We start from the raw sequence: 14,464 nt of genomic DNA on the forward strand, positions 1-14,464 counted from the left end.
GAAAAACATGAACGCAGGTGAGTTAGGTTGGTTACACTTTGTCCAGGCCAAGAGGAACCTCAACTTATCCATTTATTCCATGCCATGGGCCTGTGGCCTGGCTTTAAGGTAACATATCATGCATCTGTGACAGGTAGACAAGATGGCATGTTGTAGACTTTGGTTCAAATCTGGCAATAGTAGAGAAGTTTGTCAGACTTGTTTGATTTTGTATCTGAAGAGGAAACAATGAAAAGATCAGCAGTGATACTGGTTGCTGAAATAACTCTTGACATTGTTGGTCCAATTTCATGTACCTCTAGTGTAGCTTAAAGCTTGCAAGGCAGTCATTTTGCTTTCAGAAATTTAGGAGTTTAGGTCGGGGTTCATGATATGTTCATTAAATATCGTGTTTTTCTGTTCAGCTTCTGTGAACTAGTTCAGTACCAGATATCTCTACAAAGTTACATTGTGATTTGTATGGAAAGAAATTCTTTGGCAGTGAGCATAAGTTAAATATCTTGAATGAAATCTGCAAATGCGCAATTTTCCCTTGACAATAGCCATTCAAGAGGAATTGAGAAATATTCTAGTGAAGAGTAACTGGATACTTTTTTTATTACAGCAACCCTTTAAGCTAACAATCTGATTTTGTTTTAGACAGGAGTTTCTTTTTAATATGGTTCCTCTCCCTCCTTCCAGGATGTTTATCTATTCACTTATATTTTTCGTGCTCATTTTCAGAATTCAGTTATGTAAAATGACTAAAATACTATAGCTCTTTCAACAGACTATTTCAGCTTTGTCTGAGAGGGGTATTCTTTTTTTTGATGCAAGCAAGTCATTTATCTGTATTCAGAGCAGCCTGGCTCTTGAGAGGATCAGCTTGATGTATTCGGGATTATTGCAATCTGTATTTGGAAGTCTTCAGCTGCTTTTATACTGACAATTGTTTTAGGTCAGAGATTGGTGCCTGGTAGCTGCTCCTGACATTAACACTGCAAAATCCAGTTCTCTTGTCTGCTTCTGGATAAGTAGACCTGTTCTTTTTTGAAGTGATAAAGGATTAGCTTTTCACAGTGCAATGGCAGAAACCAGCTCTGAAATCCACTAGGATATAAGCAACTTTACATCATTTCCCAGGAGGCATCTTAATCAGTCTACGGTAACAAATGTTAGGAGCTCAAGGAGAACCAAGTAAAGGAACTGGTTATCGCTGACAGTCTGACCTTTGGACCTCAAACCTAATTCAAGCAGAATGACTATTCACCTTGGGATGCGATGTGTTAATTATATCAGTTTCTCAAAGGAACTTGGATTCTCTGTTTTCGGAGAATGCCTGTTATATTGTTTGAACTTTACCAGGTAGCATTTAGTTCTCCATATTTGTAATCCATATTATTATTTGACATTATTTTCATTAGAATGGATGGCTGATTGTAAGATATGACCAGCCTATAAAAGATGTTCAGGTATAATCACTTTAGTTTTTAAACATATTTTTATTCAGAAAAAATAGATTTTTAAATATTACAACAAATACAATGCAATTCAAAACAGTACAAAAATAATACAAAACTAAACCCAAATAATAAAAAAAAAATCCCCAACCCACCCTCCTATACGAATGTATAAACATGTATAGAGAAGTATAAAATTTTAAAAAAACCCCTAAACTAGCTATCTAACTAACTAAATAAACACCTAACAACAAACAAATAAATAGTAATAACTCAGCCCAGCCAAACAAAACACTCATACATTCACAGTTCCTCCTCCCTGGATATTGGACTCATGAAACACAATCGTTACGGCTATATAAAAGCCCTTGTTAGTGTGGCAGATAAATCGGTGTCCAGGTATTTCAAAAAGGATTGCCATGTCTTGTAAGAATTCTCAGTTTTGTGGTGTACCATATTTGTGAGAAAATTCAGGGGAATATGCTCCATAACAATCTTCAGCCAACCCGACAGTCCTGGGGGGGTTTTCTGATATCCAACCTCGCAAGGTATTCTTCCTTGCACAGAATGTAAGAATATTGAAAAGTTTTGCCTTATGAGAGTCTGCAGGAAATACAATAGGTAGGCCCAAAAGGAGCGAAATAGGATCCTTCTTCGCCCCCCCCCCCCACCCCCCCCACCTAAAATCCTCTCCATTGCACCCACCACAGCGCTCCAATATGTTTGAAGCCTGTCTCAAGACCAAAGACAATGGGTAAGAGTACCCGTACAGACCTTGCACTTGGGGCATGGTCTGTACCCCTGGTTTAAATTTTGACAAACAGTCTGGGGCTAAGTGGACCCTGTGGAGAATCTTCAACTGTAAAGCATAGGTCCTATTGCAAATTGATATCTTCCTTGCATTCTCCCAAATATCCTCCCATGTCTCTGAAGAAACTTCAACACCCAGCTCTCTTTCCCACATCTCGCAGTGTTGATCAGACTCATCTGAGGTGGCACCCCACAGTTGGTGATCTAGACTACTGACAGAGAGTGTACTTTTAGCTCTTAGTACCCCTCTTTCTATGTCACATTTGTAGGGATCAGTCAAAAGTGTGGTCCTTTTTTGAATAAAACGCCTAACTTAAAAAAAATTGAGAGGTCTCTATTAGGTAACTCGTACTTCCGTACTAACTGATCGAAGGATATCATTACATCTCCCTCAAATAAATCACCCATGCAAGATATATACCCTTAGCTGCTGAACGTTTAAATCCTGAATCTATCATACCTGGTTGAAAACTCTGCATACCGACTAATGGTATAAACAAAGATTTTTTGCCGATATTACCTTCCCTCTGCTGAATTGCCCTCCATGCTTTAACAGTATTGATGACTATTGGGTTATGGCAATATTCCCTAACTGTCCTCACCTTGTCCAAAAACAGCAAACTGGTAAGGGGGCACCTTGCCTGGGAGACTTCGATATCTAGCCATATTGAAAGAGGGTCCCCACAAACCCAATCACTTACGTAGGTCAAAAGCGAGCTTAATTGGTAATTTTTAATGTCCTGTGACCACCTAAATGGGAATCTATAGTCACTCAAGAGCCAACTCTTTTGTAAGACCACCCATAGGCATAGCCTCTGATTTAGCAAAATTAATCTTATACCATGAAAAAGTGCCAAACGCATTAATGCATTGTATCCGGCAAGGCACTGAGACTGGATTTGTCAAGAAAATTAGAACATCATCTGCATACAGTGAGATCTTATGTAATTTTGACCCCACTTCTGGAGCTGATATATTGAGATCCCCACGAATGGTCTCTGCCAACGGTTCAATCACCAATGTAAAAAGTAATGGTGAAAGGGGACAGCCCTGCCGGCTGCCCCTAGAAATATTAAAAGTGCTTGATTGTATCCTGTTGGTAATGATCGCAGCGAGAGGTACACTGTAGAGAACCTTTACCCAACTTATGAAAACTTTGCCCAGACCAAACTGGTCTAGAGTATAGAAAAGGTACGGCCACTCAACTCGGTCAAATACCTTCTCTGCATCTAAAGAAATCACCAATCCCTGTATTGACTGCTGTTGGCATGCTTGAATTGCGTTAAGCAGCCTCCTAATGTTATTGGAGGATCTGCGACCCTTTATGAAGCCTGTCTGCTCCTCTTTAATAATAGAGGGTAACACAGTCTCCAGCCTTAACGCAAGAGCCTTAGAGAGGATCTTAAAGTCCACATTTAAGAGCGAGACGGGCCTGTATGAAGCACAGTCTTCCGGATCTTTCCCTTTTTTAAGGATAAGTGAAATATTGACCTCTCTGAGATGGTGGGAGACAAACATATGAATCATTAAACATATTCAGCATCGGGCCTGACAGTATACTTATAAATTCCTCATAGAATTCACTGGGAAGTCCATCAGGACCGGGCGCCTTTCCACTCTGAAGCTGCCTCACAGCTTCCTGCACTAATTGCTCTGATAATGGGGCATTGAGAAAGGTCTGTTGTTCGGGAGTCATACCCGGGAGCTTCAGATCTCTAAAAAAGGATTCCATTTTGGCCTGCCCCTCCTCACAATTCTCAGACTGATATAATTTAGAGTAGAATCTCTGGAACGCCACATTTAATCTTTTTAGAATCACGTGTTAGGTTTCCAGACCCTAATCGCTGTCATGGTTTGTGGGGCACTTCTCTTTCTGGCAAGGTTTGCTAAGTTTTTGCCTGGCTTGTCACCATGCTCGTATGATCTTTGCTTTGCAAAAGCCAACTCCTTCTTTGCCATCTGCGTGAGCACAGAATTTATTGCAGACCGCAGTGCCGTAATCCTCTGTAGTTTGACCAATGAAGGTCTGTCAAAATAGGCCTTCTCGGCTGCCTTCAACCACGCTTCAAGGAGATGTTGCTGCTTACCCTTCTGCTGCTTCCTACTTGTGGAATATGAAATAACTAACCCTCTGGCATAAGCTTTGGCAGTTTCCTAGAGAACAGAGGCTCGGTTGATAGCTCATATGTTGATGTCTAGGAATGCCTGAAATTCCCTAGAGAAATACTCCACAAACATGCTGCCCATGAGAATAAAGGGGTCCATTCGCCAGTACCTTAAATCCACTGTAACTTCCTTAATTTTAACCATGAGGTACACTGGAGCACAATCAGAGATGGCAATATTACCAATCATACAGGGTACCACCAGATCCAGGGTTACCGCAGGGGTCAGAAAAAAATCAATCCTTGTGAGACATCTGTGCAGATTGGAGAAAAACGTGAAATCCCTACCTGTAGGGTGGAGACACCTCCAGACGTCCACCAACCCTAATTCCCTACACAAACCCAATAACAGTTTAGTTTATGCCGAGGGTATCGAGGGACCTTTTTAGGCAACCTGTCTACTGTGGGGTTCATGAGGCAGTTAAAATCTCCCCCTATAATGATGTGTTGAGACTTGAGACTTATCAGTTTAGAAAAAGCATCAACCAAGAATTTAAGAGGATGAGCTGGGGGACAATAAACATTTAAAATGGCATATTCATCCCCATTTATCAAGGCTTTAAGAATTACAAACCTCCCGTATGTGTCTTTAACACATTGTAACAATTTAAATGAGAGATTTTTCCTTACCAATATAGCCACTCACCTACTTCTGATATTAAATGATGAAAAATAAACTCTTTCAAAACCATTCTGCTGTAATTTCGGATGCTCCTTGTCCTCCAAATGTGTCTCCTATAACAAAGTAATATCCACCTCCTTTCTAAGATTCAAGAGGACCTTCCTCTTAATTGGTGAGCGACTTCCCTTGATATTCCAGGTACACCATTTAATCAAATCATTAGCCATAACCTTCTGCGATTACGTTTAAATTCCAGAGAGGAGGAACCCGAACCACAAATTGCTGAGTCTTAGTGTTGCATGGTCCACCAAATATAAAAACTACATAAACTAAAACCACTACATTTAACAAACATACAAAATTATTTAAAGTAAAAAACAACAAAAACCAGAAAACAAACCAACATATAAAGCGCCAATAGCGCTGAGTAGGGGAACTCACCCCCTGCCCGGAGCGGGCAACTACCCGTCCCGAACTGCCCATAAATAGGCATCTAACCATCTCAACCACCTTCACTTCTCCCAGCTAGAGCCACATCACAAGCACAAGCTAAAAAGAATAAACACCCCTTAGAATATCAATATGAATAAACAAAACACATTGTTTTATTTTTTAAAAAAAGGGGAATAATTTAAAATGTATATCTTAACCACCGCCAGACATAGTTTGAACCAAATTATTATCAATAGAGGAAAAAAAAAGGGAAAAACAAAGCTCCAACTGGATTTCCTCCATTTCGTTTGCAGAATGATAAACGCATACCCAAGCAACAATATTTATACATACTACAATTGTTTAAATTAGGTTAGTTTGTCCACAAAGTCTCTTGCCTTCTCCGATGTGTCAAAGAGATGCATGGATCCATCTCAGGTGATCCGCAGCACTGCTGGATATCTCGGGGAGTACTGAATCCCAAGCTCCTTCAGTCTTCTCTTGACACCATCATACGATTTTCGTTTCTGGATCACCGCTGCTGAAAAGTCCTGAAAAAACATGATCTTAGATCCCTCGTAAATTAGGGCCTTTGGATCGTTCCCCTAGAGTTTGGAAGCCTCCATGACTCTCTCCTTATCCCGGTAATGATGGGACTGCACCAGGAAAGGACGAGGACGTTGACCCAGACCCGACCTCCGTGCTGCGACCCGCGAGCCCTCTCTATCTTCAATCCTCTCATGCCAGTCTCCAAGTCAAAAAATTTTGGAAGCCAATCTTCAACAAATTCTGCAGGCCACTCACCTTCCTTACCCTCAGGCAGACCGATGATCCGAATGTTTTTTCTCCTGCCCCTGTTTTCAAGATCATCCACTTGGTCACGCAAATTACGAACCTGCGTCTTCAGGGCTTGGATCTCTTCCTTGAATGAACTGGCATCAGCTTTCACCACTGTGACCCTGTGCTCCACCTCATCCGTCCTCTTCTCCAGGTCTCCCAGCTGCTGCTCATGCTTCTGCAGCATGAGAGAGACTGGAGCCAGCTTCTCTTCAATCTGTTTCCCCAACATCTTGCGGGATTTTGAGAGCTGGTTCACCAGGCTCTGGCGAGTAGCCGGCTCTGAGGCTGCTGCAGGCTGAGCTGCAGGCCCAGCCTCAGATGCTCCTCCTCCCTTTTGAGGCATTTCTGGACAGCTGAAAATGCAGGTAAGTCAATTTTTAAATGTTTCTTGGGGCTCTACAATCTTTCCAACGCCCCAAGAAATCCTGATGACCTGGGTTGGATGGGTTAAAGGACCATCCTGCTCCTGCTATGATGCGAAGCTCTGCAGTGTGATCTTCTCAGATTGCCGCCATCTTAGATCCCCGGAAATTTAATGTAGCTAAAGTTCAGAATTTAATTTGAAAGTGATTGTCTATTCCTTTTGAATTTTTCTATTGTGTAACTTTTTGCACTTGTGAAACTAATACATTATGTAACAAAATATGTGACAGTTTCAAGCAAGCAGTAATCAGTATCTTGAGATCTGAAGTTCATTGAATAACTTGAGTGAGTTGTGCCATATAATTAAATTTTGCAGTGAGATATTTATCATAAATGAAGAACTGGAGGTTTGAAATTCAAACAGAATCTGTAAAGAGAAAGCAGAGTTAACATTTTGAGTCTGGTGACCTTTCTCCCCATGTGCTGCCAGACTTGCTGACTTGCTCCAGCCATCTCTGATTTTGTTTCAGATCATCAGCATCTGCAGTTCTTTTGTTTTATTTTAATAATATTCTCCCAGATATGGAGAATTTGGAAGATTTATGCCTGTTTTTGGAGATCAGTGTTATAATGCACATTCTGTTTATCATAAGATTGGAAGAACTACCTACTCCTTACAGTGGTGTATCATATAATCGAAAACTCTTGTAATTTCCAACTCTCACCATATTTCTAGCAAATTATTAAGACGTTTACTTAGTGATCTTTATCTGTTTTCTCTACGTACTGCAGCTGGCATTAAGTAGGAGGCTGCTTCTTTCTAACTCAAAAGCTGGTAGTGTGCAATATGAATTACGACAGTATACAGCATATGGTAGTCTCTGCTTTGCTTCACCATTCTTTTTATTGTACTAACTCTGTTAATGTAGTTAAAGTGTGAATTGCAAAAAGCACAGCACAGTAGGTCAAGCAGAATCTGAGGACCCAGGGAACCAACGTTTCAGGTCAGATCCTTTCATCAGATGCTGCTTGATCTGCTGTGCTTTTTCTAGCTCCACACTTTTGTCGACTCTGACTTTCCAGCATCTGTGATTCTCACTATCTGCAACTAGCTCTATTAATGTTAAGCCTGGTTAATGTGGGCTTAATGGAGCTAGGCCTGACTGTAAGGCACAGTTTTCTCCGTTTAATGTCGTAAAGGGCAAAAATAAACTTAAGTCATACTTGTGGTCAAATCTGCATATTTATAGTTTCCCAAACCACACATACAACAGGTCATTTGAGGATCTGTGTTTGTGCATCAATTTGGTCAATAATTGTGTTTTTTGCTGAAAAAAAAACTCATTTAGAACTACAGTCAAACCCAATCCCATGTTTGAAAGCTTATGGTTCGTTCAGCAGAAATTTTAAACACTTTTTAATATTTTTAAAATGTGCTATAATTTTAAATAGACTAATATGATCTGTTTCCGTTTATTTTAGGTATGCAATACCTCCAGAGCATGGTAAGAGGCTGGAGCGACTGGCAAAAGGTAAGCAGACAAAAAAAATGACAACAATCATTTAATGCTAAATGTAAAACCTTTGAAATAATTTTGCAGTTTATATTTTTTTTGCAGTAATAAGACTTGTATCCTTCAGAATGTTCGTAGAGCCAAGCAAAATCAACTTAACAGACAAGGCATACCATTTAGAGGAACAAGAAATAATAACAGCTAGATCAGAAAATGATATATGTTAGAAATTGCCAGTACTATTGCTTAAACCTGCAGGGTGTCTCAGAATTTGTAGTTATTTAAGACCTTGCTTAAGCATTAAGGTTTGTATTTTCAAGCTGTTGAGGTCCATGCACAATGTTATATTAATAATGGTCTATAATTAGTGGGTATTCAACAATACACATAGATGACGCTGCCTATCACATGGATGTCAGGCCAGTATTCTATGACTGTTAGAGTGTACTACGTAACAAATTGGTGAATGCCTCCGTATTGAACTGATGATTACTTTTAATGCCAAAAGAGCAAACATTCCACAGGATCATTAGTGTCAAATACTTATTATTCAATCTGAATTGTACACACATTCTCTATGTGAACAGGTTTAGACAGTATGCTGTTCGGTTGGTCAGACTAAAGAGCATTTATTGAGACACAGGCTGAATGTTCTAATTTTATGGCTTAGTGAGTTGCATTGAGGTTTTTTTCCCAAGAGCTTTTCGCTGCAAGGTTGAAGTTGCTTTTTTGTGTGTGTATCTCATGCGCCTTATGTTGAATAATTCACCACTGCCAGAATTGACCAGCATCCCTTGCACTGACTCCACCATCAAAAACCATTATTTTCTTGGACAAGCACAGTCAGTCTGGAGCTGCTTGAGCAATCTTTACATTTGCCCTGGATGTGGTAGGCAAGTAAAATTCTTCATCCCAGTTTGGCTGTAACCTGGAAGCCCTGGTGCTGTGAGGCAACCGTGCTAATCATTGAGCCATCGTTCTCCTCTTTTGATAGTTTCTATGGTGGGAGAGCTCAAAACTAAAGGGCATAGATTTAAAATGAGGGGTAACGTTTCACACAGGTTGGTGTGTGTATAGAACGACCTGCCAGTGGAAGTTGTTACGACGCGAAGGTTGAACCCCGCTGCTAATTAAATTCCAGAAAAGCTTGCCTTGCCATCTGCTAAAAGTGTAAGTGAGTGGGGAAAAAAAAACCCCTGACTTCCACTGTTTAAAGAAAAAAATAACAATTTATTTCCCTAACCCAACAGTGAACACTAAACAAAAACTATTAAAAATCCGATCCATGTTTTGTTTAACTAATCACTATCTGATTCAAAATGTGTGGCGCTGGAAAAGCACAGCAGGTCAGTCAGCATTCAAGGAGCAGGCAAGTGAACATTTCGAGTATAAGCCTGTCCTGATGAAGAGTTTTCTCAGCACCATGCTTTTTGATTCTGGTGTCCAGCATCTAAAGTCCTCATTTTCTACTAATCACTATCTGATTCCAACCGTATAAAATAACACAATTATTAAGCGTTACATTAATTTGATCCCTTAGTCCGTACAGTTTCTTATGCTGTCTTCCTTCCAGGTCATTGTCTTACCTTTTCCTATAAGAGCAGTAAAAGATATCTTTTGATAGTGCCTTCTGAGACTTTTGTTTTAAAAGAGCAAGGTGTTTATTTCTACAGATGGCAGTTGCTGTCCGGTTCAATGGCAATTGCTCTGCCTAATTTTCAAAATGCCCCCCTTTTTTATACCACCAACATCGTACCTTCTCATTGGTCCGATGTTGTCAATACAGTAAACGCAAACTCAGTTTGGGTTTGGTATCTTGGGCATAAATTTAAATTAATTGTTTAAATTTGAATTGTTGTTAGAAACACTGGTATCCATTTAGTACGCACTTGTCACATGTATCTATTTTGGCCAGCCTCTTAGTTGTTTTGTATACTGGCTGTACTTTAAATTCAGAAAACACTCTATATTAAAGTGACCATACACTCTTTGGACATTGTTACAAAGTGGTGGAAGCTGCTGCAATTGCAACATTTAAAAGATGTTTGGTTGCGTTTATGAGTAGGCAAGGTTGAGGGGGATATGGGCCACATATTGGCAAATGGGACTAGATCAGATTGGGATGTCTAGTCGACATAGACGAGTTGCACCGAAGGGTGTGTTTCTGTGCTTTATGACTCTGATGTTATGGTTCTAAAAGACTTCAGAACATCTTGAGGTCCTGAAATGTGCTATCTAAATGCAAGTTCCGTTTGACGTATTTATTTGAGAGTCGTGGAAAAAAAAGCTGATGTTCACTGGTAATCTGACCCAGCATTATCATGAACAACCTGGCACTGTCTGGATAGTACTCAGTTATGCCTCTGGACTGCTTCGTTGAATTTGTCCTTAATGCAAAATTTTTCATGCAGAGACAAGCCCAAGGGAGCTGTATTGAATTAATTAGATAACACAGTTGACAGCTTATTTTATTCACTTTCATTCTTTTAAATACATCTGGCACTGTTTTATTAGGTACAAGTTCAAGGTTTTCTGAGTTTCTCATTCACTGATGAGTGCAGAATATTAATAATGAAGTTTTGAGTGTTTGGAAAGTGATTTTTTAAAAAAACACGTTGCAGCATGGAGAATGATTACATTATCTCTGCTAATCATTCAGAATAGTGAGTTGTATTGTTGAGGACATTTAAACTGACTGTTAATAACATTAAGAGCAAATGTATCAGACAGCATCCTCGGATGCTGCCTGAACTGTTGTGTTCTTCCAGCACCACTAATCCAGACAAGGGGTGGCCATTGTGACAGATGCAATTGAAAAGTTGCTAACACAATAGATGGGAGAAAGCTATATAAAACTAACCAGGTAATGCAGAATTAATGCCATTTTAGTTTCAAATAATTAGGTCATTGCTGAAAATATATTCTCAACACATACTTTTTAAAATGGATTCCAAAATAATCTTAGTGAGTTTGTTTTGGCTGTGTGATGGTACATAATAGATGCTTACATTTGTATTGTCCTCTATCATGCTGTTAACTATATCTCAAGTGTTTTAAACAAAATGTTTCAAATTGATTTGTAGTGTTTGTCTGTACCATCAACATTCCACAAAGCACATTGAGCTTGACCAGCTAGACTGCACTTGATAGGGTTGTTTTCTGGAGGAACGTTAACCAAGACCATCGAAATCCACAATTTCTTCTCTGTTAATGGAAAGGTAATTTTTTTTTTTAAAACAGGCAGATTTTTTTCAAATAAAAATTTCACTTGAGAAAGGATTTGAGACCATCCTTTTCTGAAAGCCAGGAGTGACAACTTGTATGTGCACATACCCTGATATGGGGTAGATGCTACCAGATGAGCCAAGTTGCCACCTTGACTATCAATGATTTATTTGGAAGCCTTTGTCAGTTTTCACCAACTGGAGGAGCTCGATGTTCTTTGTTTGTGATGAAGCAAGGGTGTTATGTAAGTTAGGTTACTCAATTCATTAACTTATCAACGTTGGAAAGAAGCTGTGGCCTTATGACCTAACAGTTGGTTAGGTGTCCTAAAATGGTGTTGTCTGGGATTGGAATACCAGGAATATTAGAGAGATTTTGAGAATCTTGGAACATATAGGAGAATTATGCAGGGAGACCACAGAAATTGGGAATATTACAGATTGTGCTGCTGTTGACAGGTATTGACTTTGTATAGTTCATGCAGAAATTAACATTTAGTAATCTTTCAGAATATAAATCTTTGAGAATTTAAACTGCAGTTTATTTAGTTTATCATGGTAAAAATAAAGCTTTCGCATCTTTGGAGGAGAGGAACTTGCTCTTCCATCCGTTAACTCTTAATGGTGCAATGATCGCACAAGGGGAAAATCTGCACATTACACATGCTCAGGACATGCACGATATTCTCTACAATTATTTAGCTAAAATTATCTGCTCAAGCAGAGTCAGGGTAAGATCTTGAAACAAAAACCGAAAAAAAAATGTTAAAAGTGAATGGAAAGTGTTGACCTAATGGTGTTATCACTGAATTGCTAATCCACAGGCACTGGTAATAACCAGGAGACTTGGGCTCGCATCACACCATAGCAGATCATGGAACTGGAATTCAGTAAATCCTTAAAAGTCTGAAGTGTGGGGAGTGCTGGTTAATTTATTGTACACTAGCTCCCTGGTTCTGACACTGGGCTTACAAAGTGAGGTGTGGTGAAAAACACAAGAGGCAGATGCTTCTGAGGCAAAGTAAACTCTGATTTTTATTGAAAATCAGTATAATTTTGTTTGTTTTTAATGTTACAGATCATAGGAAGTGAGACATATCTGACAGCTCACTTTTACCCCAATTAACCCTTACAGTTCTGACTTGGTACTGTGGGTTTAAAACTACAGAGAGCTGTTGATTTCTGGGTTGACAGGGCAAGGGGGAACAGAGAGAAGTTACTAATCCCTTGGTCTTCTCCTGCTTCCCTTCCTTGGGAGTGTCCTGCACTGTCAATCCTGAAGCTCACCCTTCCTAACCTATCTATCTGAGCTGGGACAGAGAGTCTCGATGACCTTATGCTGATCCCTGTCGATTTGGATGGTGGTGGATGCCGCTGGTGCTGGCACTGCCCTGGTCGGTATCTCTGCTCTCCAGTCACTTCTTGTCAGTACAGGGAGGTTCATGCACGAGACAATCAAAGAACAAAGAAAATTACAGAACAGGAACAGGCTCTTCAGCCCTCCAAGCCTGTGCCGATCCAGATCCTCTATCTAAACCTATTGCCTATTTTCTAAGGATCTGTATCCCTCTGCTCCCTGCCCATTCATGTATCTGTCTACATTAATTTTAAATGATGCTATTGTGCCAGCCTCTACCACCTCCGCTGGCAACACGTTCCAGGCACCCACCACCCTCTGCATAAAGAACCTTCCACGCATATCTTGCTTAAACTTTTCCCTTCTCACCTTGAACTCGTGACCCCTCGTCATTGAGTCCCGCAGTCTGGGGGAAAAAGCTGTTTGCTATCCACCCTGTCTATACCCCTCATGATTTTGTCGACCTCAATCAAGACTCCCTTAACCTCCATCTTTCTGATGAAAATAATCCGAAACAACTCAACCTCTGTTCATAGCTATCACCCTCTATACCAGGCAACGTCCTGATGAACCTCCTCTGTACCCTTTCCAAAGCATCCGCATGCTTTTGGTAATGTGGCGACCAGAACTGTATGCAGTATTCCAAATGTGGCCGAACCAAAGTATTATACAACTGTAACATGACCTCGATGTTTCGAGCAGAAGACCTTCCTGATGAAGGGCTTATGCCCAAAACATCAATTCTTCTGCTGCTCGGATGCTGCCTGACCTGCTGTGTTTTTCCAGCACCACACTATCGACTCTGATCTCCAGCATCTGCAGTCCTCACTTTCTCCCTGTAGCATGAGCTGCCAACTCTTTTACTCAATACCCCGCCTGATGAAGGAAAGCATGCTGTATGCCGACCTGACCATTTTATCGACCTGTGTTGACACCTTCAGGGTACAACTGACCTGAACAACCAGATCTCTCTGTACGTCAATTTTCCCAAGGGCTTTTCCATTTACCATATTGTTCACTCTTGAATTGGATCTTTCAAAATGCATCACCTTGCATTTGCCATTTCTCTACCCAACTCTCCAATCTCTCTATCCTGCAGTATTCTCTCACATTCCCCTTAACTATCTGCTACTCCACCAATCTTAGTGTCATCTGTAAACTTGCGCATCAGACCACCTATACCTTCCTCCAGATCATTTGAGTATATCACAAACAACAGTGGTCCCAACATGGATCCCTGTGGAACCCCACTAGTCGCAGGTCTCCATTTTGAGAAACTCCCTTCTACTACTACTACTATTACTACTACTACTGTCTGTCTCCTGTTGCCCAGCCAGTTCTTTATCCATTTGGCTAGTACACCCTGGACCCCATGTGACTTCACTTTCTCATCAGCCTACCAAGGGGAACCTTATCTTACTGACGTCCATGTATATGACATCTACAGCCCTTTCCTGATCAATCAACTTTGCCACTTCCTCAAAGAATTGTATTAAGTTGGTAAGACATGACCTTCCCTGCACAAAACCATGTTGCCTATCACTGATAAGCCCATTTTCTTCCAAATGTAAGTAGCTCCTATCCTTTGGTATCTTCTCCAGCAGCTTCCTTACCACTAACATCAGGCTCACAGGTCTATAATCATCTGAATTATCCCCGCTACTCTCCTTAAACAAGGGTACAACATTAGCAATTCTC

General features: G+C 40.4%; 1 protein-coding gene across 2 annotated transcripts in view; it reads left to right on the plus strand.

Annotated features, from left to right (window-relative positions):
* kdm4b (lysine (K)-specific demethylase 4B) overlaps window positions 1-14,464 on the plus strand; it is a 499,010-nt gene that overhangs the window by 172,905 nt on the left and 311,641 nt on the right. For both annotated transcript variants that reach the window (XM_072593817.1, XM_072593816.1), the window contains one exon: window positions 8,154-8,203. In XM_072593817.1, the coding sequence (XP_072449918.1) occupies window positions 8,154-8,203 (50 nt within the window). The remainder of the gene's footprint in view (window positions 1-8,153; window positions 8,204-14,464) is intronic.

This window comes from Chiloscyllium punctatum, chromosome 24 (genome assembly GCF_047496795.1).
Source record: "Chiloscyllium punctatum isolate Juve2018m chromosome 24, sChiPun1.3, whole genome shotgun sequence".
NCBI classification, from domain to species: domain Eukaryota; kingdom Metazoa; phylum Chordata; class Chondrichthyes; order Orectolobiformes; family Hemiscylliidae; genus Chiloscyllium; species Chiloscyllium punctatum.